The 26,007-nt window shown below is 36.7% G+C and overlaps 2 protein-coding genes and 5 gene segments (V, D, J or C); 4 read left to right on the forward strand and 3 right to left on the reverse strand.

Moving 5' to 3' along the window:
* mybpc2b (myosin binding protein Cb) overlaps positions 1-26,007 on the forward strand; it is a 218,292-nt gene that overhangs the window by 83,778 nt on the left and 108,507 nt on the right. The gene's annotated exons all lie outside the window — the stretch shown is intronic.
* LOC141380786 (Ig kappa-b4 chain C region-like) lies at positions 2,523-5,859 on the reverse strand. The segment is given in 3 exon segments: positions 2,523-3,054; positions 5,399-5,492; positions 5,851-5,859. Coding segments are annotated over 3 exon segments (444 nt in total).
* Positions 10,550-13,886, reverse strand: LOC100149821 (Ig kappa-b4 chain C region). Its single transcript, XM_073941272.1, has 3 exons — positions 13,878-13,886; positions 13,426-13,519; positions 10,550-11,081 (listed from the first exon to the last, which is right to left on the reverse strand). The coding sequence occupies exons 1-3, from the start codon at positions 13,884-13,886 to the stop codon at positions 10,741-10,743; spliced, it is 444 nt and encodes a 147-aa protein (XP_073797373.1). The 3' UTR covers positions 10,550-10,740.
* Positions 14,102-14,640, forward strand: LOC141380765 (immunoglobulin kappa variable 1-12-like). The segment is given in 2 exon segments: positions 14,102-14,161; positions 14,250-14,640. Coding segments are annotated over 2 exon segments (405 nt in total).
* On the forward strand, positions 17,410-17,921 carry LOC141380787 (immunoglobulin kappa variable 3-15-like; the record flags this gene model as incomplete). The annotated part of the segment is given in 2 exon segments: positions 17,410-17,482; positions 17,584-17,921. Coding segments are annotated over 2 exon segments (411 nt in total), but the record flags the coding sequence as incomplete, so codon positions are not given.
* Positions 19,362-20,286, forward strand: LOC141380697 (immunoglobulin kappa variable 4-1-like). The segment is given in 2 exon segments: positions 19,362-19,469; positions 19,576-20,286. Coding segments are annotated over 2 exon segments (387 nt in total).
* On the reverse strand, positions 22,196-24,651 carry LOC101884085 (Ig kappa-b4 chain C region-like). The segment is given in 3 exon segments: positions 22,196-22,725; positions 24,496-24,547; positions 24,637-24,651. Coding segments are annotated over 3 exon segments (408 nt in total).

Genomic DNA, 26,007 nt, shown 5'->3' on the forward strand with positions numbered 1-26,007 from the left:
GTGTGTGTGTGTGTGTGTGTGTGTGTGTGTGTGTGTGTGTGAGTGTGTGTGTGTGTGTGTGTGTGTGTTTGCATATTGCTGATCAGCTTCAGAGTGTTTATAGTGCTGTGAGTTGAACACTTCATCACTCAGAGCTTTTCTGCATTCAGACTGAAAATAAACCAGAAGAAGAAGATGAAGATCATCAGCGTCTGTTTCTGGACACTCGCTCTTTCTGTTCAAGGTTCATTTACTCTGTTATTGACTCTAAATGAGGATTAAATGCAGCTGTTTGACAGTAAAGCTGTTTTTGTTATGGACACTTCAACTATATTAAGTGTTGATTAATATGAGCTGAAATAATGTTCTTCTCAAATGTTCTTCACAGAAATGTCAGGACAGCTTTCAGTGACTCAAACTCCTTCAGCAGCAGCTCCAGCAGGAGAAACTGTGACTATAAACTGTCAGACTAGCAGAGGAATTGGAGATCGAACACAGGGATGTGGCTCTTGTCTCTTCTGGTATCTACAGAAACCTGGAGAAGCTCCTAAACTCCTCATTTCCTATATAAGATCACTGCAGTCAGGAACTCCAGCCAGATTCAGTGGCAGTGGAGAATATTATGGCACAGATTTCACTCTGACCATCAGTGGAGTCCAGACTGAAGATGCTGGACATTATTACTGTAAGAGTGTACACTACATCAGTAACTGGGTGTTCACACAGTGATAAAGAGTGATACAAAAACCTCCATCAGTCAGTCACAGAGACTGAACACAAACATCCTGAACCAAATACAGAAGTTGAGTTGAGCGTGTCCAGAGATTTCACACAGACTCCTAACACAAGAAACACCAGTAGATTAATAAATTATTAAGATAGTTTATTTAGAGTATTCTTCAAAATAAATACAATAGTAATTCTGCACTGTTGAGAAGCTCCCAATAACCGTTTGAGTGATTCACTGAATCATTCACTCCTTTGACTCTTCAGAATCATTGATTCATTGTGTTGTTCAGAGTCATGCAGCAGAATATTCTCCTGCTTATTAAAAATATTAAAATGATTGAGTAAACAGACAGCATGATTGATTAAAATGCAAATTATTTAAAACATCTACAACATCTTGCTCATTAAAGGGGTTTATTGAATCAGTCTAAAACTTTTCATCCTGTTGTTCCTCTTATAATAAATAAAAATAAACTTGTTCATGTGACATTGATATTATAATGAAACAGCACATTAAACTAATTCACACCACAATCTCCATCAGTGTTTGCATGTGGAGTTTTACATGAGCGCCACACGCTTCAGTGCTCTGCATGTGTTTATAACTCTGACAAACAGAAAACTTGATCAACAACTGTTTTCACTACAACTGAACCTACAAGAACAACAATGACCTTCAGCAGCATATTGATCTGGACACTGGCAGCATTATGTGGAGGTGTGTGTCCCTCAAGATTATGTGTGTTATTGACTTGTGTTTCTGTGTTGTGATCTTATATATGATTATACAAATGATTTCTAATGTTTCTCCTCTGGCAGAATGTATTGGTCAGGTGACAGTGACTCAAACTCCCTCAGTGCTGCTCTCTGAACCTGGACGATCTCTCACTGTCCACTGCAGATTTAGCAGTAATCCAGACTGCTGTTATCACGTTAGCTGGTACTTACAGAAACCTGGAGAAGCTCCTAAACTCCTGATTTATTATACAGATGTCCTCCAGCCAGGAACTGCATCTAGATTCAGTGGCAGTGGATCTAACAGTGATTTCACTCTGAGCATCAGTGGAGTCCAGACTGAAGATGCTGGACATTATTACTGTCAGAGTTACCACTACATCAACAGAAAATATGTGTTCACACAGTGATAAAGAGTGATACAAAAACCTCCGTCAGCCAGTCAGAGTCACAGAGACTGAACTGATCCTGGAGCAGCTCAAACACTGAACACTACTGACACACAGAGGACAAACACACACACACTACACACAGATCAACACACTGAGTTCTGACTTAAATCAGCTCTAATAGACTGTGATCTGTAATGAGTTCAACTCTGAATTAGTAAATTAAAAACTGGAAAAATATCAAAGCAAACATTTATTCAAAGCATTATAAAATAAAACATTAAATTAATTTACCAAAAAATATACACATATAAAGATATAAAGCAAATGTAAGTGTAAGTACAGCATTTCAGTGTCAGTATCAGCACTAAGACGCTAAACTTCAATTAATGTTTATTTGCTTTACACATGAAAACATCCAGAATAAATCATTACCATAGACACTGACTGAAACAATTAATTCATTATGTTCTTCATGTATTAAATAACCCAAATCTCTCTATCATATTCTGATTCAGTGTGTGAGAGATGTTGATAAGTGCAGCGCATGTTTCTGTTCCTCCTGAATCTGCAGGTGTTTTCATGCTCCACTGACTGAAGATTATTGATCAAACATGAAGCAGAAACTAAACTGACACAGAAACACACACTGTTACTGTCCTGAAATAAAGTCCACACACAAGACTCAAAGACAGACACTTACAGCTTTATTTATTGACTGAATTACAATAAAATGATGACAGAATAATAAACTGCACACATTTAATCTGGTGTGAAAGACAGAAAGCAGAGCAGAGCACACAGAGAGACTGAAAGACAGACAGTGTGTGTGCTGAATGCAGTAAATGTGAGTAGCAGGAGTGTGTGTGTGTGCTGCAGATCTACTCTGAACACTGCTGTCTCCTCACAGTGTCTCCTGCAGTGAGCGCAGGCTGGCCGCTCCGTGTGGCCTCACAGCTCACTGAGGCGCTCTCCATCCACTGCTGCTCAGAGAGAGTCAGGCTGCTGCTCCAGCTGTACAGACCGTCCTTCTCCAGGAGCCCAGCACTGCTGCTCTCCTGACCCCCGCTGCTGCTGCTCCCGTCAGGCTTGAGGACCTTCCAGACCAGCCTCCAGTCTGACGGGAAGCCCTTGTTGGCCACACACAGCAGTGTAGCCGTCCGCTTGGAGGAGATCTCTGCACTGGAGGGCTGCAGGACGCTCACTTGAGGAGGAGAGACGGCTGAGGAGAGAAGAGCAGACAAACACAGCCGTGACCAGGAGACACTCACTCACTCATTACTCACTCAAAACAAGCATTACTCACTGAACAATGATTAATAACAGGTTCAGAATAAAGTTCACTCTATATTAATATATATTAATTTAAAAATTAATATTATTATGGTTAAAAACACTGAACAGAGCTCAGTAAAGTGTCACGTTCAGTCTAAACATGCTGCAAAAAATGCTTTTCTTATTTACATTTTTGTCTTGTTTCTAGTGCAAATATCTACAAATTCTTAAATCAAGAAGCATTTTCTTGACAAGCCGAACATATTGTTTTGTTTTAAGAAATAATAACCCAAAATGAAGTGAGTTTTTCCTTAAATCAAGCTAAATAATCTGCCAACGGGGTAAGCTAAATATTCTTGTTTTTACTTTTGACATAAGATTATTTAGCTTGATTTAAGGGAAAACTCACTTCATTTTGGCTTATTATTTTTTAAAACAAGACAATATGTTTTGCTTGTCTAGAAAATTATTCTTGATTTAAGAATTTGTAGATATCTGGACTAGAAACAATAAAAATAATCTAAGTAAGAAAAGCATTTTTTAAAGTGCAGACATTAAGAGCATCTTCAGCGTCTTCAAAACACTCAACAGTCACTGGATAAAGTTTTACTCCATTTACACAATCATATGCATAATTACTGTGACAAGGGAACATGTTCAGAATAAATATGCTGATTAATGAACAAAATAAAGTAAAAAAAAAAAACATAAAACAATTTGGTTTTAAATAATATCAAAACCTCAGTCCAGAATAACTTTCAGAAACACATGTGTGAATTAAACATCTCTAGAACTTTCAGCGTTCGCAATATCCAGTTTGACCAAACCAAAAACTCTCAAAGTGCATTTGTTGGCTGAGTAAAGACAGAGCACATTGAGTATTTTCAGGATATTTTCAGGAAAAACTACTCATGCAGAGTCTGATCAGCAAAGCACTGAGAGTTACACTGAAGAGACGATCATGATTCTGTGTCATTTTCAGGATCATCTTCACTGTAACTCACTTTGCTTAAAAACATCTGTCAGATACGATCATAAACACTTATCCACTATCATTTTACACTTCATATCTACAAGTAATAAACTTTATCTCATGAAGTTTCTGACCAAGACCAAGTCCTTTAAACAAAAGTAAGCAATAACACATTGAATTGTGCTTTTGAAATCAACAACAAAATCTAAATTACAAGTTTGTTTTAACTTTTGAAGTAGAGTAGTGGCAAAATAGCAGCCTATAATTATGTCATTTACAGTTTTTACAGACACATTTCTCAAAACTTACTGTAGGTCACTTTAGCAAAACTCTTTACACAATTCTCCTAATCGACTTTCAGCTCGGCAAAGCAGTTCATTTCCCATTCAAGATGCACCACAACTACCAAAACACTTTATTCAGGCCTCAAATAAACTCATACTTCCAGAACACTAGCAAAGGTTGACAGCCGACAAACACACTTTGTCACTCACAAAACACTGAGATAAAAAGACATTAACATTAACATTACAGTGTTTTCTTGTGTAAAACAAGCACACATCTCTGTTTATAACTGCAATATATGTTACTGGTATGAACATGATGCAGAATTCCTCAATATTTTATTTTGTTTATTTATTTATTTATTTATTTATTTACACTAAGTTATTCCAAAATACAAGAATTTGTCTACACATTTTCACTGATACAGAGACAATAGTAATGCTAATCTGGCTGTTTAAACTGCACTTTTAGATGTTTCAATAAAATATTGCTGTTGAATTCTGCTGTCTTATTCAGTTTTGCATTGTGTTGTTGTTTTGAACAGAAGTTTAACAGTTTTGAAAACAGTATGTAACACAGATTATTGGCAGTTGTTGTGTCTGAGTGAGAAAAGAATTGATGAAATTTGAGAGATGTAGTCTTTAATGCATTTGGTGCCAAAACAATGAGAATGATCCTCAGTTTAGCCCACAGAGACTTCTGTTGTTTGCAAATGTGACCTAAATATTGAGAAATGTTTTTAGCGTCTGTAAAAACACTGTAATGTACTTTCAACCATTTATTAACTAAATAAAACTAATAAAAATAGCAATAAAAGATTTTTAATTAATTTGCAAAGAAAGATCCTGGAAGAATGAAAATCATCTGTACGGTGTCGACTGACACACACTCACTGTCTACTAACTGCACTAAAATAATATAAAACAATATGATCAGGTGTAAATACGCATTAATGCTATACATTTCTAGAAGTTATTTAAAAGTCAGCTGTTTTATTATTAATAATAATATGAAGATCTGAAGCTTTACTTACTGCCAACATCCAGTTTGGTGCCGCTGCCGAAAGTGTACCACAGTGATACAAACTGATTGAGCGGCTGAACAAAAACCTCTAAACGCTTCACTGACTGAAATGAGGCTCACAACACACACATCTTTACACACAAACATGTTCACACAGCACATTAATCTTCTTCATTTCATGCTTAATTTATTGCTCGTTATTAAAACATGCATCACTCATATATCAAAGAGGGAATATATGTAATGATGTTGAACTGAAGTCCAAACCCAAACTCAGTTCATTCAGAAACGACCCGTGATGAACATCCACACACTCCTGATATTAAAAAACCTCTAAGGTAATATGTTTTTAAACATTAATAGTTTAATACAGTACATTTATTAATGGTGATATTGCTGATTTCTGCCCCAGCTGTGTTACCATGTTCAGTATACAGTAATATGTTACTGTGTTTGATGTACAGTAACCATTGACACTTTGATTTAGTGGAGCTCAGAGATATTACAACAGTTCAGAAGCAGCTTATTAGCAAAGCTGCAGCACAAAACCACAACCAACGCAACTGCTGTCCTGATGTAGATGAGTGTGTGTGTGTGTGTGTGTGTGTGTGTGTGTTTGCATATTGAGTGCTGTGAGTGTTTATAGTGCTGTGAGTTGAGCATTTCATCACTGACACACACAACAATCTTCATCATCATGACCTTCATCATCATCTTCATCTGGACTCTCACAGTGTTTGCTCGAGGTTTGTCCAGCGCTGCTTTCATATTCCTCATTTCTTCAAGTGGATTGTCGATATATTTACAGCTGATTTTCTTCTTGTTGTGTTTCAGAGTGTGGAGGACAGATCAGCGTCACTCAGAGTCCCTCAATGACAGCAGAACCAGACAAACCTGTCACAATCACCTGCAGAACCAGTAGAGATGTGCAGAGATGGAGTGATGGAGATGAAGATTTAGCCTGGTATTTGCAGAAACCTGGAGAAGCTCCTAAACTCCTGATTCGTTATGTGAAAAAGCTTCTGTCAGGAACTGCATCTAGATTCAGTGGCAGTGGATCTAACAGTGATTTCACTCTGAGCATCAGTGGAGTCCAGACTGAAGATGCTGGACATTATTACTGTCAGAGTTTACACTGCAGAACAGACTCTGACAATGACTGTGTGGGTGATGTTGTGTTCACACAGTGACAAAGAGTGGTACAAAAACCTCCGTCAGTCAGTCAGAGTCATAGAGACTGAACTGATCCTGGAGCAACTCAAACACTGAATACAAATTAAACACTGAACTCAATCTGACTTTAATATACAGTTTTAACTTCATCTGCATTTTTTAACAGATAATTTTAAAATATAAAAAAATATTTATTAAAATTAAAAAATTCAATTAAGTAATTGTTTACAATATTTGTTATCATCTTTACTGAATATTATTTAATAATTCATATTTTTAATCATGTTTATAAAGTGCATGATGATGTATTTTCTCTAATTATAGTGTAAAGACCAAAAAGATGTTGCTTGAATTGTTTAATCATCGTCACAAATCATCTGTTAAGATCATCTAATTTAGCCTTAATTACTGAGGCTAAAACCCCACTGATGATGATGATGACAGATGTATTGTATATTGTCTGTCTTCAGCATCACTGAGTCTGTTCAGTCTGACGGTGAATCGATTGACTGTCTTCCTCAAGAGCTGCTGATGATCAAATAAACACACGACGCCTCAAACAGCACTGCAGTCTCCAGCAGACCAGAGTAAAACATTCAGAAAGCTGCAGCTCATGACACGTCCACTACTGCTGGAGTAAAACACCATTACTGTGTGGAAACTCCTGCTGTTTCTAAATGAATAAATAAATGTTGTTTTATTGGAATCTTTTGTCATTAAGAGTATCAGGAAATTGTAGTTTTTCATTTGTATTTGAGACATTGAGGAAACTGAATTCATTTAATATTGTAAATATTTTAATCCTTCATGTCACAAGAAACAATCTAAAGTTTATCATTTGTTTATCTTGGAAACTTTTGAGAAGCACTTAAATATTTCCATGAATGCATTTAAAAAATACTAAATCAGTTCATAAATCATAATCACCATAAATCTCATACATCAAATAATTCTGAAAATAGTAAAAACCTTTGAAGAGGGAATTGAATCAGATCCATCTATTGTTTATCTAAATCTATCTACAATTAATTGTTTAAGAAACTTTGTGAGTCTTATAAAATGTTCAGATGATCTTGAAAAGAGTCTGATGAGCTGCTGAGCAGAAGTGAAAGTGAATCTGTTCCAGTTCAGAGCGTTAAACCAATCAAACAGTGTTCAGAGTCTCTGCAGCTCAGAATAGAGCAGATCAAACCACATTTACTGCTCTCAACTACAAACATCACAACCATCGACACACTGAATATATCTCTGAATATATCTCTGAATATATCTCTGAATATATCTCTGAATATATCTCTGAATATATCTCTGAATATATCTCTGAATATATCTCTCTCTGAATATATAATGACTCCATTACACTGATTTAGTGGAGCTCAGAGATATTACAACAGTTCAAAATCAGCTTATTAGTAAAGCTGCTGAACAAAACCACAACCAACGCATCTGCTGTCCTGATGTAGATGATCGTGTGTGTGTGTGTGTGTGTGTGTGTGTGTGTGTGTGTGTGTGTGTGTGTGTGTGTGTGTGTTTGCATATTGCTGATCAGCTTCAGAGTGTTTATAGTGCTGTGAGTTGAACACTTCATCACTCAGAGCTTTTCTGCATTCAGACTGAAAATAAACCAGAAGAAGAAGAAGATGAAGATCATCAGCGTCTGTTTCTGGACACTCGCTCTTTCTGTTCAAGGTTCATTTACTCTGTTATTGACTCTAAATGAGGTTTAAATGCAGCTGTTTGACAGTAAAGCTGTTTTTGTTATGGGCACTTCAACTATATTAAGTGTTGATTAATATGAGCTGAAATAATGTTCTTCTCAAATGTTCTTCACAGAAATGTCAGGACAGCTTTCAGTGACTCAAACTCCTTCAGCAGCAGCTCCAGCAGGAGAAACTGTGACTATAAACTGTCAGACTAGCAGAGGAATTGGAGATCGAACACAGGGATGTGGCTCTTGTCTCTTCTGGTATCTACAGAAACCTGGAGAAGCTCCTAAACTCCTCATTTCCTATATAAGATCACTGCAGTCAGGAACTCCAGCCAGATTCAGTGGCAGTGGAGCAGATTATGGCACAGATTTCACTCTGACCATCAGTGGAGTCCAGACTGAAGATGCTGGACATTATTACTGTAAGAGTGTACACTACATCAGTAACTGGGTGTTCACACAGTGATAAAGAGTGATACAAAAACCTCCATCAGTCAGTCACAGAGACTGAACACAAACATCCTGAACCAAATACAGAAGTTGAGTTGAGCGTGTCCAGAGATTTCACACAGACTCCTAACACAAGAAACACCAGTAGATTAATAAATTATTAAGATAGTTTATTTAGAGTATTCTTCAAAATAAATACAATAGTAATTCTGCACTGTTGAGAAGCTCCCAATAACCGTTTGAGTGATTCACTGAATCATTCACTCCTTTGACTCTTCAGAATCATTGATTCATTGTGTTGTTCAGAGTCATGCAGCAGAATATTCTCCTGCTTATTAAAAATATTAAAATGATTGAGTAAACAGACAGCATGATTGATTAAAATGCAAATTATTTAAAACATCTACAACATCTTGCTCATTAAAGGGGTTTATTGAATCAGTCTAAAACTTTTCATCCTGTTGTTCCTCTTATAATAAATAAAAATAAACTTGTTCATGTGACATTGATATTATAATGAAACAGCACATTAAACTAATTCACACCACAATCTCCATCAGTGTTTGCATGTGGAGTTTTACATGAGCGCCACACGCTTCAGTGCTCTGCATGTGTTTATAACTCTGACAAACAGAAAACTTGATCAACAACTGTTTTCACTACAACTGAACCTACAAGAACAACAATGACCTTCAGCAGCATATTGATCTGGACACTGGCAGCATTATGTGGAGGTGTGTGTCCCTCAAGATTATGTGTGTTATTGACTTGTGTTTCTGTGTTGTGATCTTATATATGATTATACAAATGATTTCTAATGTTTCTCCTCTGGCAGAATGTATTGGTCAGGTGACAGTGACTCAAACTCCCTCAGTGCTGCTCTCTGAACCTGGACGATCTCTCACTGTCCACTGCAGATTTAGCAGTAATCCAGACTGCTGTTATCACGTTAGCTGGTACTTACAGAAACCTGGAGAAGCTCCTAAACTCCTGATTTATTATACAGATGTCCTCCAGCCAGGAACTGCATCTAGATTCAGTGGCAGTGGATCTAACAGTGATTTCACTCTGAGCATCAGTGGAGTCCAGACTGAAGATGCTGGACATTATTACTGTCAGAGTTACCACTACATCAACAGAAAATATGTGTTCACACAGTGATAAAGAGTGATACAAAAACCTCCGTCAGCCAGTCAGAGTCACAGAGACTGAACTGATCCTGGAGCAGCTCAAACACTGAACACTACTGACACACAGAGGACAAACACACACACACTACACACAGATCAACACACTGAGTTCTGACTTAAATCAGCTCTAATAGACTGTGATCTGTAATGAGTTCAACTCTGAATTAGTAAAATAAAAACTGGAAAAATATCAAAGCAAACATTTATTCAAAGCATTATAAAATAAAACATTAAATTAATTTACCAAAAAATATACACATATAAAGATATAAAGCAAATGTAAGTGTAAGTACAGCATTTCAGTGTCAGTATCAGCACTAAGACGCTAAACTTCAATTAATGTTTATTTGCTTTACACATGAAAACATCCAGAATAAATCATTACCATAGACACTGACTGAAACAATTAATTCATTATGTTCTTCATGTATTAAATAACCCAAATCTCTCTATCATATTCTGATTCAGTGTGTGAGAGATGTTGATAAGTGCAGCGCATGTTTCTGTTCCTCCTGAATCTGCAGGTGTTTTCATGCTCCACTGACTGAAGATTATTGATCAAACATGAAGCAGAAACTAAACTGACACAGAAACACACACTGTTACTGTCCTGAAATAAAGTCCACACACAAGACTCAAAGACAGACACTTACAGCTTTATTTATTGACTGAATTACAATAAAATGATGACAGAATAATAAACTGCACACATTTAATCTGGTGTGAAAGACAGAAAGCAGAGCAGAGCACACAGAGAGACTGAAAGACAGACAGTGTGTGTGCTGAATGCAGTAAATGTGAGTAGCAGGAGTGTGTGTGTGTGCTGCAGATCTACTCTGAACACTGCTGTCTCCTCACAGTGTCTCCTGCAGTGAGCGCAGGCTGGCCGCTCCGTGTGGCCTCACAGCTCACTGAGGCGCTCTCCATCCACTGCTGCTCAGAGAGAGTCAGGCTGCTGCTCCAGCTGTACAGACCGTCCTTCTCCAGGAGCCCAGCACTGCTGCTCTCCTGACCCCCGCTGCTGCTGCTCCCGTCAGGCTTGAGGACCTTCCAGACCAGCCTCCAGTCTGACGGGAAGCCCTTGTTGGCCACACACAGCAGTGTAGCCGTCCGCTTGGAGGAGATCTCTGCACTGGAGGGCTGCAGGACGCTCACTTGAGGAGGAGAGACGGCTGAGGAGAGAAGAGCAGACAAACACAGCCGTGACCAGGAGACACTCACTCACTCATTACTCACTCAAAACAAGCATTACTCACTGAACAATGATTAATAACAGGTTCAGAATAAAGTTCACTCTATATTAATATATATTAATTTAAAAATTAATATTATTATGGTTAAAAACACTGAACAGAGCTCAGTAAAGTGTCACGTTCAGTCTAAACATGCTGCAAAAAATGCTTTTCTTATTTACATTTTTGTCTTGTTTCTAGTGCAAATATCTACAAATTCTTAAATCAAGAAGCATTTTCTTGACAAGCCGAACATATTGTTTTGTTTTAAGAAATAATAACCCAAAATGAAGTGAGTTTTTCCTTAAATCAAGCTAAATAATCTGCCAACGGGGTAAGCTAAATATTCTTGTTTTTACTTTTGACATAAGATTATTTAGCTTGATTTAAGGGAAAACTCACTTCATTTTGGCTTATTATTTTTTAAAACAAGACAATATGTTTTGCTTGTCTAGAAAATTATTCTTGATTTAAGAATTTGTAGATATCTGGACTAGAAACAATAAAAATAATCTAAGTAAGAAAAGCATTTTTTAAAGTGCAGACATTAAGAGCATCTTCAGCGTCTTCAAAACACTCAACAGTCACTGGATAAAGTTTTACTCCATTTACACAATCATATGCATAATTACTGTGACAAGGGAACATGTTCAGAATAAATATGCTGATTAATGAACAAAATAAAGTAAAAAAAAAAAACATAAAACAATTTGGTTTTAAATAATATCAAAACCTCAGTCCAGAATAACTTTCAGAAACACATGTGTGAATTAAACATCTCTAGAACTTTCAGCGTTCGCAATATCCAGTTTGACCAAACCAAAAACTCTCAAAGTGCATTTGTTGGCTGAGTAAAGACAGAGCACATTGAGTATTTTCAGGATATTTTCAGGAAAAACTACTCATGCAGAGTCTGATCAGCAAAGCACTGAGAGTTACACTGAAGAGACGATCATGATTCTGTGTCATTTTCAGGATCATCTTCACTGTAACTCACTTTGCTTAAAAACATCTGTCAGATACGATCATAAACACTTATCCACTATCATTTTACACTTCATATCTACAAGTAATAAACTTTATCTCATGAAGTTTCTGACCAAGACCAAGTCCTTTAAACAAAAGTAAGCAATAACACATTGAATTGTGCTTTTGAAATCAACAACAAAATCTAAATTACAAGTTTGTTTTAACTTTTGAAGTAGAGTAGTGGCAAAATAGCAGCCTATAATTATGTCATTTACAGTTTTTACAGACACATTTCTCAAAACTTACTGTAGGTCACTTTAGCAAAACTCTTTACACAATTCTCCTAATCGACTTTCAGCTCGGCAAAGCAGTTCATTTCCCATTCAAGATGCACCACAACTACCAAAACACTTTATTCAGGCCTCAAATAAACTCATACTTCCAGAACACTAGCAAAGGTTGACAGCCGACAAACACACTTTGTCACTCACAAAACACTGAGATAAAAAGACATTAACATTAACATTACAGTGTTTTCTTGTGTAAAACAAGCACACATCTCTGTTTATAACTGCAATATATGTTACTGGTATGAACATGATGCAGAATTCCTCAATATTTTATTTTGTTTATTTATTTATTTATTTATTTATTTACACTAAGTTATTCCAAAATACAAGAATTTGTCTACACATTTTCACTGATACAGAGACAATAGTAATGCTAATCTGGCTGGTTAAACTGCACTTTTAGATGTTTCAATAAAATATTGCTGTTGAATTCTGCTGTCTTATTCAGTTTTGCATTGTGTTGTTGTTTTGAACAGAAGTTTAACAGTTTTGAAAACAGTATGTAACACAGATTATTGGCAGTTGTTGTGTCTGAGTGAGAAAAGAATTGATGAAATATGAGAGATGTAGTCTTTAATGCATTTGGTGCCAAAACAATGAGAATGATCCTCAGTTTAGCCCACAGAGACTTCTGTTGTTTGCAAATGTGACCTAAATATTGAGAAATGTTTTTAGCGTCTGTAAAAACACTGTAATGTACTTTCAACCATTTATTAACTAAATAAAACTAATAAAAATAGCAATAAAAGATTTTTAATTAATTTGCAAAGAAAGATCCTGGAAGAATGAAAATCATCTGTACGGTGTCGACTGACACACACTCACTGTCTACTAACTGCACTAAAATAATATAAAACAATATGATCAGGTGTAAATACGCATTAATGCTATACATTTCTAGAAGTTATTTAAAAGTCAGCTGTTTTATTATTAATAATAATATGAAGATCTGAAGCTTTACTTACTGCCAACATCCAGTTTGGTGCCGCTGCCGAAAGTGTACCACAGTGATACAAACTGATTGAGCGGCTGAACAAAAACCTCTAAACGCTTCACTGACTGAAATGAGGCTCACAACACACACATCTTTACACACAAACATGTTCACACAGCACATTAATCTTCTTCATTTCATGCTTAATTTATTGCTCGTTATTAAAACATGCATCACTCATATATCAAAGAGGGAATATATGTAATGATGTTGAACTGAAGTCCAAACCCAAACTCAGTTCATTCAGAAACGACCCGTGATGAACATCCACACACTCCTGATATTAAAAAACCTCTAAGGTAATATGTTTTTAAACATTAATAGTTTAATACAGTACATTTATTAATGGTGATATTGCTGATTTCTGCCCCAGCTGTGTTACCATGTTCAGTATACAGTAATATGTTACTGTGTTTGATGTACAGTAACCATTGACACTTTGATTTAGTGGAGCTCAGAGATATTACAACAGTTCAGAAGCAGCTTATTAGCAAAGCTGCAGCACAAAACCACAACCAACGCAACTGCTGTCCTGATGTAGATGAGTGTGTGTGTGTGTGTGTGTGTGTGTGTGTGTTTGCATATTGAGTGCTGTGAGTGTTTATAGTGCTGTGAGTTGAGCATTTCATCACTGACACACACAACAATCTTCATCATCATGACCTTCATCATCATCTTCATCTGGACTCTCACAGTGTTTGCTCGAGGTTTGTCCAGCGCTGCTTTCATATTCCTCATTTCTTCAAGTGGATTGTCGATATATTTACAGCTGATTTTCTTCTTGTTGTGTTTCAGAGTGTGGAGGACAGATCAGCGTCACTCAGAGTCCCTCAATGACAGCAGAACCAGACAAACCTGTCACAATCACCTGCAGAACCAGTAGAGATGTGCAGAGATGGAGTGATGGAGATGAAGATTTAGCCTGGTATTTGCAGAAACCTGGAGAAGCTCCTAAACTCCTGATTCGTTATGTGAAAAAGCTTCTGTCAGGAACTGCATCTAGATTCAGTGGCAGTGGATCTAACAGTGATTTCACTCTGAGCATCAGTGGAGTCCAGACTGAAGATGCTGGACATTATTACTGTCAGAGTTTACACTGCAGAACAGACTCTGACAATGACTGTGTGGGTGATGTTGTGTTCACACAGTGACAAAGAGTGGTACAAAAACCTCCGTCAGTCAGTCAGAGTCATAGAGACTGAACTGATCCTGGAGCAACTCAAACACTGAATACAAATTAAACACTGAACTCAATCTGACTTTAATATACAGTTTTAACTTCATCTGCATTTTTTAACAGATAATTTTAAAATATAAAAAAATATTTATTAAAATTAAAAAATTCAATTAAGTAATTGTTTACAATATTTGTTATCATCTTTACTGAATATTATTTAATAATTCATATTTTTAATCATGTTTATAAAGTGCATGATGATGTATTTTCTCTAATTATAGTGTAAAGACCAAAAAGATGTTGCTTGAATTGTTTAATCATCGTCACAAATCATCTGTTAAGATCATCTAATTTAGCCTTAATTACTGAGGCTAAAACCCCACTGATGATGATGATGACAGATGTATTGTATATTGTCTGTCTTCAGCATCACTGAGTCTGTTCAGTCTGACGGTGAATCGATTGACTGTCTTCCTCAAGAGCTGCTGATGATCAAATAAACACACGACGCCTCAAACAGCACTGCAGTCTCCAGCAGACCAGAGTAAAACATTCAGAAAGCTGCAGCTCATGACACCTCCACTACTGCTGGAGTAAAACACCATTACTGTGTGGAAACTCCTGCTGTTTCTAAATGAATAAATAAATGTTGTTTTATTGGAATCTTTTGTTATTAAGAGTATCAGGAAATTGTAGTTTTTCATTTGTATTTGAGACTTTGAGGAAACTGAATTCATTTAATAATGTAAATATTTTAATCCTTCATGTCACAAGAAACAATCTAAAGTTTATCATTTGTTTACCTTGGAAACGTTTGAGAAGCACTTAAATATTTCCATGAATGCATTTAAAAAATACTAAATCAGTTCATAAATCATAATCACCATAAATATCATACATCAAATAATTCTGAAAATAGTAAAAACCTTTGAAGAGGGAATTGAATCAGATCCATCTATTATTTATCTAAATCTATCTACAAATAATTGTTTAAGAAACTGTGTGAGTCTTATAAAATGTTCAGCTGATCTTGAAAAGAGTCTGATGAGCTGCTGAGCAGAAGTGAAAGTGAATCTGTTCCAGTTCAGAGCGTTAAACCAATCAAACAGTGTTCAGAGTCTCTGAAGCTCAGAATAGAGCAGATCAAACCACATTTACTGCTCTCAACTATTACAAACATCACAACCATCGACACACTGAATATATCTCTGAATATATCTCTGAATATATCTGTGAATATATCTCTCTCTGAATATATAATGACTCCATTACACTGATTTAGTGGAGCTCAGAGATATTACAACAGTTCAGAATCAGCTTATTAGTAAAGCTGCTGAACAAAACCACAACCAACGCATCTGCTGTCCTGATGTAGATGATCATGTGTGTGTGTGTGTGTGTGTGTGTGTGAGTGTGTGTGTGTGTGTGTGTGTGTGTGTGTGCGTGTGTGTGTGTGTGTGTGTGTGTGTGTGTGTGTGTGTGTGTGTTTGCATATTGCTGATCAGCTTCAGAGTGTTTATAGTGCTGTGAGTTGAACACTTCATCACTCTGAGCTTTTCTGCATTCAGACTGAAAATAAACCAGAAGAAGAAGATGAAGATCATCAGCGTCTGTTTCTGGACACTCGCTCTTTCTGTTCAAGGTTCATTTACGCTGTTATTGACTCTAAATTAGATTTAAATGCAGCTGTTTGACAGTAAAGGTGTTTTTGTTACGGACACTTCAACTATATTAAGTGTTGATGAATATGAGCTGAAATAATGTTCTTCTCAAATGTCCTTCACAGAAATGTCAGGACAGCTTTCAGTGACTCAAACTCCTTCAGCAGCAGCTCCAGCAGGAGAAACTGTGACTATAAACTGTCAGACTAGCAGAGGAATTGGAGATCGGTCACGTGGATGTGGCTCTTGTCTCTCCTGGTATCTGCAGAAACCTGGAGAAGCTCCTAAACTTCTCATTTACTTTATAAGATCACTGCAGTCAGGAACTCCAGCCAGATTCAGTGGCAGTGGAGCAGATTATGGCAGTGATTTCACTCTGACCATTAGCGGAGTCCAGACTGAAGATGCTGGACATTATTACTGTATGGGTGTACACTACATCAGTAACTGGGTGTTCACACAGTGATAAAGAGTGATACAAAAACCTCCATCAGTCATTCAGAGTCACAGAGACTGAACACAAACATCCTGAACCAAATACAGAAGTTGAGTTGAGCGTGTCCAGAGATTTCACACAGACTCCTAACACAAGAAACACCAGTAGATTAATAAATTATTAAGATAGTTTATTTAGAGTATTCTTCAAAATAAATACAATAGTAATTCTGCACTGTTGAGAAGCTCCCAATAACCGTTTGAGTGATTCACTGAATCATTCACTCCTTTGACTCTTCAGAATCATTGATTCATTGTGTTGTTCAGAATCATGCAGCAGAATATTCTCCTGCTTATTTAAAATATTAAAATGACTGAGTAAACAGACAGCATGATTGATTAAAATGCAAATTACTCAAAACATCTACAACATCTTGCTCATTAAAGTGGTTTATTAAATCAGTCTAAAACTTTTCATCATGTTGTTCCTCTTATAATAAATAAAAATAAGCTTGCTCATGTGACATTGATATTATAATGAAACAGCACATTAAACTAATTCACACCACAATCTCCATCAGTGTTTGCATGTGGAGTTTTACATGAGCGCCACACGCTTCAGTGCTCTGCATGTGTTTATAACTCTGACACACAGAAAACTTGATCAACAACTGTTTTCACTACAACTGAACCTACAAGAACAACAATGAGCTTCAGCAGCATATTGATCTGGACACTGGCAGCATTATGTGGAGGTGTGTGTCCCTCAAGATTATGTGTGTTATTGACTTGTGTTTCTGTGTTGTGATCTTATATATGATTATACAAATGATTTCTAATGTTTCTCCTCTGGCAGAATGTATTGGTCAGGTGACAGTGACTCAAACTCCCTCAGTGCTGCTCTCTGAACCTGGACGATCTCTCACTGTCCACTGCAGGACCAGCAGTGATCCAAGCTGTTGTTGCAATGGTAATCAGTGTGTTAGCTGGTACTTACAGAAATCTGGAGAAGCTCCTAAACTCCTGATCTATGGAATAAACACTCGTCAGTCAGGAATTGCATCTAGATTCAGTGGCAGTGGATATAACAGTAATTTCACTCTGAGCATCAGTGGAGTCCAGACTGAAGATGCTGGACATTATTACTGTCAGAGTAGACACTGGATCAACAGTAAACATGTGTTCACACAGTGATAAAGAGTGATACAAAAACCTTCGTCAGTCAGTCAGAGTCACAGAGACTGAACTGATCCTGGAGCAGCTCAAACACTGAACACACACTCAACAGTGCAAAAAAAAAAAAAAAAAAAAAAAAAAAAAAAAAATATATATATATATATATATATATATATATATATATATATATATATATATATATATATATATATATATATATATATATATATATATATATATTATATCTCAATGTAACTTTATCAGTATTTTTGAAGATATTTAATGTCATATGTTGTCAGATCACTTATTCTCATCTCATTCAGAAAGCTCATTCGTGTCGTCCACTACTGCTGGAATAAAACGCTTTACTCATGTAAAACACTTTCCACATTACTGTGTGGAAACTCCTGCTGTGTCTATGACAGAATAAGGCTGTTTTACTGCTGTCAGTCCTCATCAACACATGAAGAGTCTTGATTTATTCTTTATTTGTATTTGAGACTTTGATGAAACTGACTTCAGGTAATAGTTTAATGCAATATTTCACTAATTCAGAGATCTCAGTGCACTGGAAATCACTTAAAAACTGTTTTTCTTAATGCATATAGAAATAATGAAATGTGAAATATGTCAGTTTTTAGCCGAGCTCAAGTCTAAAATGTTTCATCAACACATTGAACTCTGTCATATTTATACAGCCTGCAGCATGTAGAGAAGATTTATGTTTACTTTAATACACTTGATGCAGGAAACATCTAAAGTTCATCATTTATTTACCTACACTGTATGAAAAGCACTTAAATGTTGCTAAATAAGAATTTAAAATAAAAAAAATGAAAGCATAAATCATCATCAGCCTGAATCCCATAAATAAAATAATTCTGAAATTAATCTAAAACTTTGAACTGAACTGAATCAGATCAGAGTCTAACAAAAGATTCACAAATCCAGACTCATTTAAATCTCCCAGATGAATCACGAGTCTCCATCTATTTATATAAATTGATTATTTCAGAAGCTGTTTAAGTCTTATAAATCTTTCAGCTGATCTTGTTAAGGGTCTGATGAATTGATGAGCAGAAGTGAAAGTGAATCTGTTCCAGTTCAGAGCGTTAAACCAATCAAACAGTGTTCAGAGTTTCTGCAGCTCAGAATAGAGCAGATCAAACCACAAGAGCTTCATTACACATTAAAGCTGAGAGCAGCTGTGTTCACCACTACAACACATCACAGTTCAACTCTATTAGCTGAGCGCAGAGATCTTACACTTCACAAGCAGATCATTAGTGTGTGTGTGTGTGTGTGTGTGTGTGTGTGTGTGTGTGTGTGTGTGTGTGTGTGTGTGTGTGTGTGTGTGTGTGTGTGTGTGTGTCTCTGTGTGTGTCTCTGTGTGTGTGTGTGTGTGTGTGTGTGTGTGTGTGTGTGTGTGTTTGCATATTGAGTGCTGTGAGTGTTTATAGTGCTGTGAGTTGAACACTTCATCACTGACACAAACAACAATCTTCATCATCATGACCTTCATCATCATCTTCATCTGGACTCTGTCATACAGCTTCACACTGCAAGGTGAACAGTTTATATGTGAATATATCAGTGTCATTTTAACAAGCTTAAACACTGGCTAAAAATGATTATTATTGTAAACTAACAGTGTGAATGATTTGTTTCTCAGGATGTGCAGCTCAGATCACAGTGACTCAAAGTCCAGTGGAAACAGTTAAACCTGGAGAAAATGTTCAGATGGGCTGCAAACTCAGCACTAGTAGTTATTCAGGCTGTAACCCACCCTGTGTGTCCTGGTACTTACAGAAACCTGGAGAAGCTCCTAAACTCCTGATTTATTACACAAACAGGCGTCAGTCAGGAACTGCATCTAGATTCAGTGGCAGTGGATCTAATGTTGATTTCACTCTGAGCATCAGTGGAGTCCAGACTGAAGATGCTGGACATTATTACTGTCAGAGTTTCCACTACATCAACAGTAACAGTGTTTTCACACAGTGATAAAGAGTGGTACAAAAACCTCCGTCAGTCAGTCAGAGTCACAGAGACTGAACTGATCCTGGAGCAGCTCAAACACTGAACACTCTACTGACACACAGAGGACAAACACACACACTACACACAGATCAACACAGTTCTGACAGCTCAAATCAGCTCTAATAGACTGTCATTTGTAATGAGTTTGAACTCTGAATTATTAAAATGTCTAGTTAATGAACACGTGGGTGGGTGGGGGGGGACTGAATAAAGGGAAACAAAATTAAATTCAGTGCTTTATAAAATAAATAATATTGTTTATGAACACATGATGATAATAATAAGCATTTCAGTTCATTATCAGCACTAAGATGCTGAACGGAATTAAATGTGCATTTGATTTACTCATGAAAAGTCATGAAAGGGCGTCACGGTGGCGCAGTAATCGCTTCACAGTAAGAAGGTCACTGGTTCGAGCCCCGGTTAGGCCAGTAGGCTTTTCTGTGTAGAGTTTGCATGTTCTCCCCGTGTTGGCGTGGGTTTCCTCCGGGTGATCCAGGTTCCCCCATAGTCCAAACACATGCAGTACAGGTGAATTGAATAAGATAAATTGAGCGTAGTGTATGTGTGTGAAAGCAAGAGTGTATAAAACGTGTGTTGGATATATTGGCGGTTCATTCCGCTGTGGAGACCCCAGATTAATAAAGGGACTAAGCCGAAAATAAAATAAATGAATGTTGTTCATAAATTAAATATCCTAAAACATGATCTTATGCTTCTCTAAAAGTGTATCTGTGAGCTTCATAACTCATAACTTCATAATAAGATACATCAATAAAAATCATATGCATGTGGGCATTTTTATGTTTGAGGGCTCAATTTCAATCACATTCAGACAGAAATCAGTTGCCAACAGCACATTTACTGAATATTCAGACGGAGTGTATTTTACAGCTAATAATGACTATAAAAATACACAGAAAACATCCTAAAATCCTCAGATCTTTACTGAACTTGTGTTCGTCTCTGTGTAATGAGAAATGATCACTGTTAGTTCACTGAAGGATGATTTTCTCCACAGAGAGTCACTTTGCATCGGCTCATGCTTCAGCGCTCCGGGTGTTTATAGCGTTCAGACTCAAACACTTTATAACACACTGCTGTTTACCGCGGTACAAACCCAGCAAACACCATGAATCTGTTCAGCGGCTTCATCTGGATTCTCACAGCTTTTATTCCAGGTAACAGAAGTGAAATCTGCTCATTCTGGAGGCTTTAATGTTGCTTTATTTGCTGAAACTCATGAATGTTGTTGATCTGCAGCGTCCAGAGGAATCACTGTGACTCAGCCTGAACTTCTGACTGTTCCTGAAGGACAAAACGTCAGGATAGAGTGTAAAACTGATGCTGGAATAGATGACTGGGGTTTAGCTTGGTATCAGCAGAAACATGGAGAAGCTCCTAAACTCATCATCTATGCAGTAAATGATCTCTATGATAGAAGTTTCAGTCGATTCAGTGGGAATGGACAACAATATGGAAATGATTTCACTCTGAGCATCAGTGCAGTCCAGACTGAAGATGCTGGACATTATTACTGTCAGAGTAGACACAGGATTGACAGTAAATATGTGTTCACACAGTGATAAAGAGTGATACAAAAACCTCCGTCAGTCAGTCAGAGTCACAGAGACTGAACTGATCCTGGAGCAGCTCAAACACTGAACACTACTGACACACAGAGGACAAACACACACACTACACACAGATCAACACACTGAGTTCTGACTTAAATCAGCTCTAATAAACTGTGATCTGTAATGAGTTCAACTCTGAATTAGTAAAATAAAAACTGGAAAAATATCAAAGCAAACATTTATTCAAAGCATTATAAAATAAAACATTAAATTAATTTACCAAAAATATACACACATAAAGATATAAAGCAAATGTAAGTGTAAGTACAGCATTTCAGTGTCAGTATCAGCACTAAGAAGCTGAACTTCAATTAATGTTTATTTGCTTTACACATGAAAACATCCAGAATAAATCATGACCATAGACACTTACTGAAACAATTAATTCATTATGTTCTTCATGTATTAAATAACCCAAATCTCTCTATCATATTCTGATTCAGTGTGTGAGAGATGTTGATAAGTGCAGCGCATGTTTCTGTTCCTCCTGAATCTGCAGGTGTTTTCATGCTCCACTGACTGAAGATTATTGATCAAATATGAAGCAGAAACTAAACTGACACAGAAACACACACTGTTACTGTCCTGAAATAAAGTCCACACACGAGACTCAAAGACAGACACTTACAGCTTTATTTATTGACTAAATTACAATAAAATGATGACAGAATAATAAACTGCACACATTTAATCTGGTGTGAAAGACAGAAAGCAGAGCAGAGCACACAGAGAGACTGAAAGACAGACAGTGTGTGTGCTGAATGCAGTAAATGTGAGTAGCAGGAGTGTGTGTGTGCTGCAGATCTACTCTGAACACTGCTGTCTCGTCACAGTGTCTCCTGCAGTGAGCGCAGGCTGGCCGCTCCGTGTGGCCTCACAGCTCACTGAGACGCTCTCCATCCACTGCTTCTCAGTGAGAGTCAGGCTGCTGCTCCAGCTGTACAGACCGTCCTTCTCCAGGAGCCCAGCACTGCTGCTCTCCTGACCCCCGCTGCTGCTGCTCCCGTCAGGCTTGAGGACCTTCCAGACCAGCCTCCAGTCTGACGGGAAGCCCTTGTTGGCCACACACAGCAGTGTAGCCGTCCGCTTGGAGGAGATCTCTGCACTGGAGGGCGGCAGGACGCTCACTTGAGGAGGAGAGACGGCTGAGGAGAGAAGAGCAGACAAACACAGCCGTGACCAGGAGACACTCACACACTCATTACTCACTCAAAACAAGCATTACTCACTGAACAATGATTCCCACATGAAGAAAACATGTCCAAAATCAAGTTCAACACTGTATAATAATGTAAAAGAAATGGTTAAACACTGAACAGAGCTCAGTAAAGCGTCACTTCAGTCTAAACAGTAATTTAGAGACTCTTGTGTGTAAATTAAACATCATTAAAAGTCACTGCAGTCACTAAATAAAGTTTTACTCCACAGTTAAAACACAGTTCTCTGTATGTCAATTTCACAAACAGAAAAAAGAATCTGATAATAACGAAGAGTCTAATAAATAGTGAATATTGAAGTAATATTTCTTATTATTTGCTCATGATCCACTTTAGCAGCATCAAACTTTGTTCAAACTTGTTCATCTGAACGCTCTTTGAGAAAACATCTGATTCAGTCTGTGATCGTCAAAGCAATGAAGTTAACCTGAAGCAATATTACAGATATGAAGAGTTATTTTTATCATCATCATCACCGTAACTCGCCTTGGTTAAAAGTGTAAAAGCTAAGACATGATTAAACACACATATTCACCCTTAATTAAACTTCATATCTACAAATATAAAGCTTAATAAACATCCTGAAATATCTGACAGAGCTTCATTAAAAGGGGGAAATATTATTTAGAGCATCATTTACAGTCTGGAAACATTTCAGCCTGAACTAAACTCCACATTTCTTTAACTAAATTATCATAATATCACACATTTGCAGTGTTTCGATATCGCACATTACTGAAACATCACAAATGCACAGTTTCTATATGTCGATATGCACATTTGCAATATTTTAATAATTTTTGATGTATAAAAATGACTGAAAGATCATAAATGAGCAAATCACAGCAAACACATCATAACAGTTTGAGCCAAATGAGTGTTTTAATACAAAAGCATGTTTGTGTGGCACACAAAGACTCTTCAGCGCTACATCAGGCATTGTAGTTTCAACAACACACATCTCTGAACACAAGCAGATGGACATGCTGCACTTCCTGTCCAAAAATCTGTAATGATTTAAGTATGAATGCTGAAATGACCAAGAAATCAAGCCGTGTGAAGAATGCAGTGAGACAGAAAAGAAGTGTTTTTGCTTTCCTGATTGTTCTTGATGTTTTCAGGTTTCCAAAACTACATTAAAGGAGCAAAGTGGTGATTATTTAATTATTTTAGCTTGTTTACGTTGTTAAAATGTCTTCATTTAAGTGCACTGATAAAACATGACTGTTTCCTGTCAGAGGTTGTACTGAAGCGTTCTCTTACATGACTGTAAAATATATTTTGGATATGAAATATTTGGTCCAGAATGTGTTTTTAAGGCTTGGTTGTGTTTATAAGATGCAGAGCAATGTGTGCTCAAGCTTCATTTGTAGAAAATCAGGTTATAATAAGTTTATAAATATAAAAAGGAAGATTTGTGATTACATTTTTATCAAAATCAGCAGCAAAATATGAATTATATGTTTAATTGTCTTGATGTTTTAAAACACAACAGTTCCAGCATTCTTACACTGTACTTTAATCTATTTAGGTCGAATTAAATGATGAAATAAATACATCTTTACAGCACTGACTGGCAAATATTCAACATGTACAAAAATAATATTATAAAAACTGAACAAAGCATCATTTCTACAAGCAGCTTAAAGTTAAACAGTCCTCTGTTGATTTATTATTAATATTTAATGATTTACTTACTGCCAACATCCAGTTTGGTGCCGCTGCCGAAAGTGTACCACAGTGATACAAACTAATAGAGCGGCTGAACAAAAACCTCTGAACGCTTCACTGACTGAACTGAGGCTCACAACACACACATCTTTACACACACACACACACCTTCACACAGCACATTAATCTTCTTAATTTTATTCTTAATTTATTTCTCATTATTAAATTGAAGCATCACTTGCAGATCAACAAGGAAAAATGTGTATAAATGATGTGCAACTAAAGCCCAAACCCAAACTCTGAAACACCTGATGAACATCTACACACTCCTGAAATCAGGGAAACTCTTTGGGACAAGTTTGTAGAATGAGCATGGATGGAGGAGACGTGTCCAGACCAATATCCACTGATTACTGAAATGACCCCATCAATAATTTAATCACCTCCACAATAAAGTAATGCTGTCAATAATGTGAATGTAAATGTAGAGAAAGAGCCAAAACTGCACAGACATTTACCAGTCAGACTTTACTGTTCAAGACTCAATGGAGACGAGGACATAATGAGCTCCATTTCACAGACACGTGTAAATCACTTAAAGTCAAGTTCACTACACGTCCAGCATAATAGTCTCCATGGCTGTACAGGGGCGTAAATCCTTCCATCCCAATCTGCTGTATTAGTGATTAAAATTACGTATCAACGTTAGCTTGTTGCTAACGCTAAAGCCGTTTCTCATGCATTGTTTAATTTGTGACGACTTGGCATAATGTTAACTTAACATTAACGACCACAATTAGCATATTGTTTAGCTGTGTATTTGCTAAATGAGCACTGTGCTACACTGAGCACACTAACCCCACTGTATTTTTGTATAATCAGTTTCTATTCTGTTTTAAGTGACTCAATTAATATGAAGTTAAAATGGTAACCTTTTTTAATTCCTTGTTTTTATTGTGATTATTTTTATGATAGTTTTGCATTCTTTATGTAAAGCACTTTGAATTACCATTGTGTATAAAATGTGCTACAGTATAAATAAACTTGCATTCCAGTGTCATGCATTGCCAAATAAATAAATTAAATAAATTTAAAAAATTGACAGAGAAAATAGACATAAGATCATTTTTCAGTTCAGCTAAACGCCAAGTACAAAAAGTTGACATATTAAGGCAATTTGGCTTTAGGAATGAGTGCTTATGAAAATACTAATGTCACAATATTAATCACAGGCAAAGGAGAAAGAAATGACTGAGGATCAGGCAGAGCAGGGTTAGTCAGATGCACAGTGTCAGGTAAGGGGTGTTGTGCTTTACTGAAGGGATAATGACAATTATTTTGGGATGAACAATTTTTAAAAATGTTTTCGGAGTTGTGGCTGTTTAGCAGATTTCACAGGCTCACTGATTTACAATATGATCGGTCGTTTTACCAAGTGTAATGTAAACAAGTTAGTTATTATGAGTATGGAAAATGTCTTTTCCTGCATTTATTCTGCTTCAGGAGTCAGTCTGTTGACTGTAAACAACACAACAAACA

This window comes from Danio rerio, chromosome 24 (genome assembly GCF_049306965.1).
Source record: "Danio rerio strain Tuebingen ecotype United States chromosome 24, GRCz12tu, whole genome shotgun sequence".
Taxonomy (NCBI): domain Eukaryota; kingdom Metazoa; phylum Chordata; class Actinopteri; order Cypriniformes; family Danionidae; genus Danio; species Danio rerio.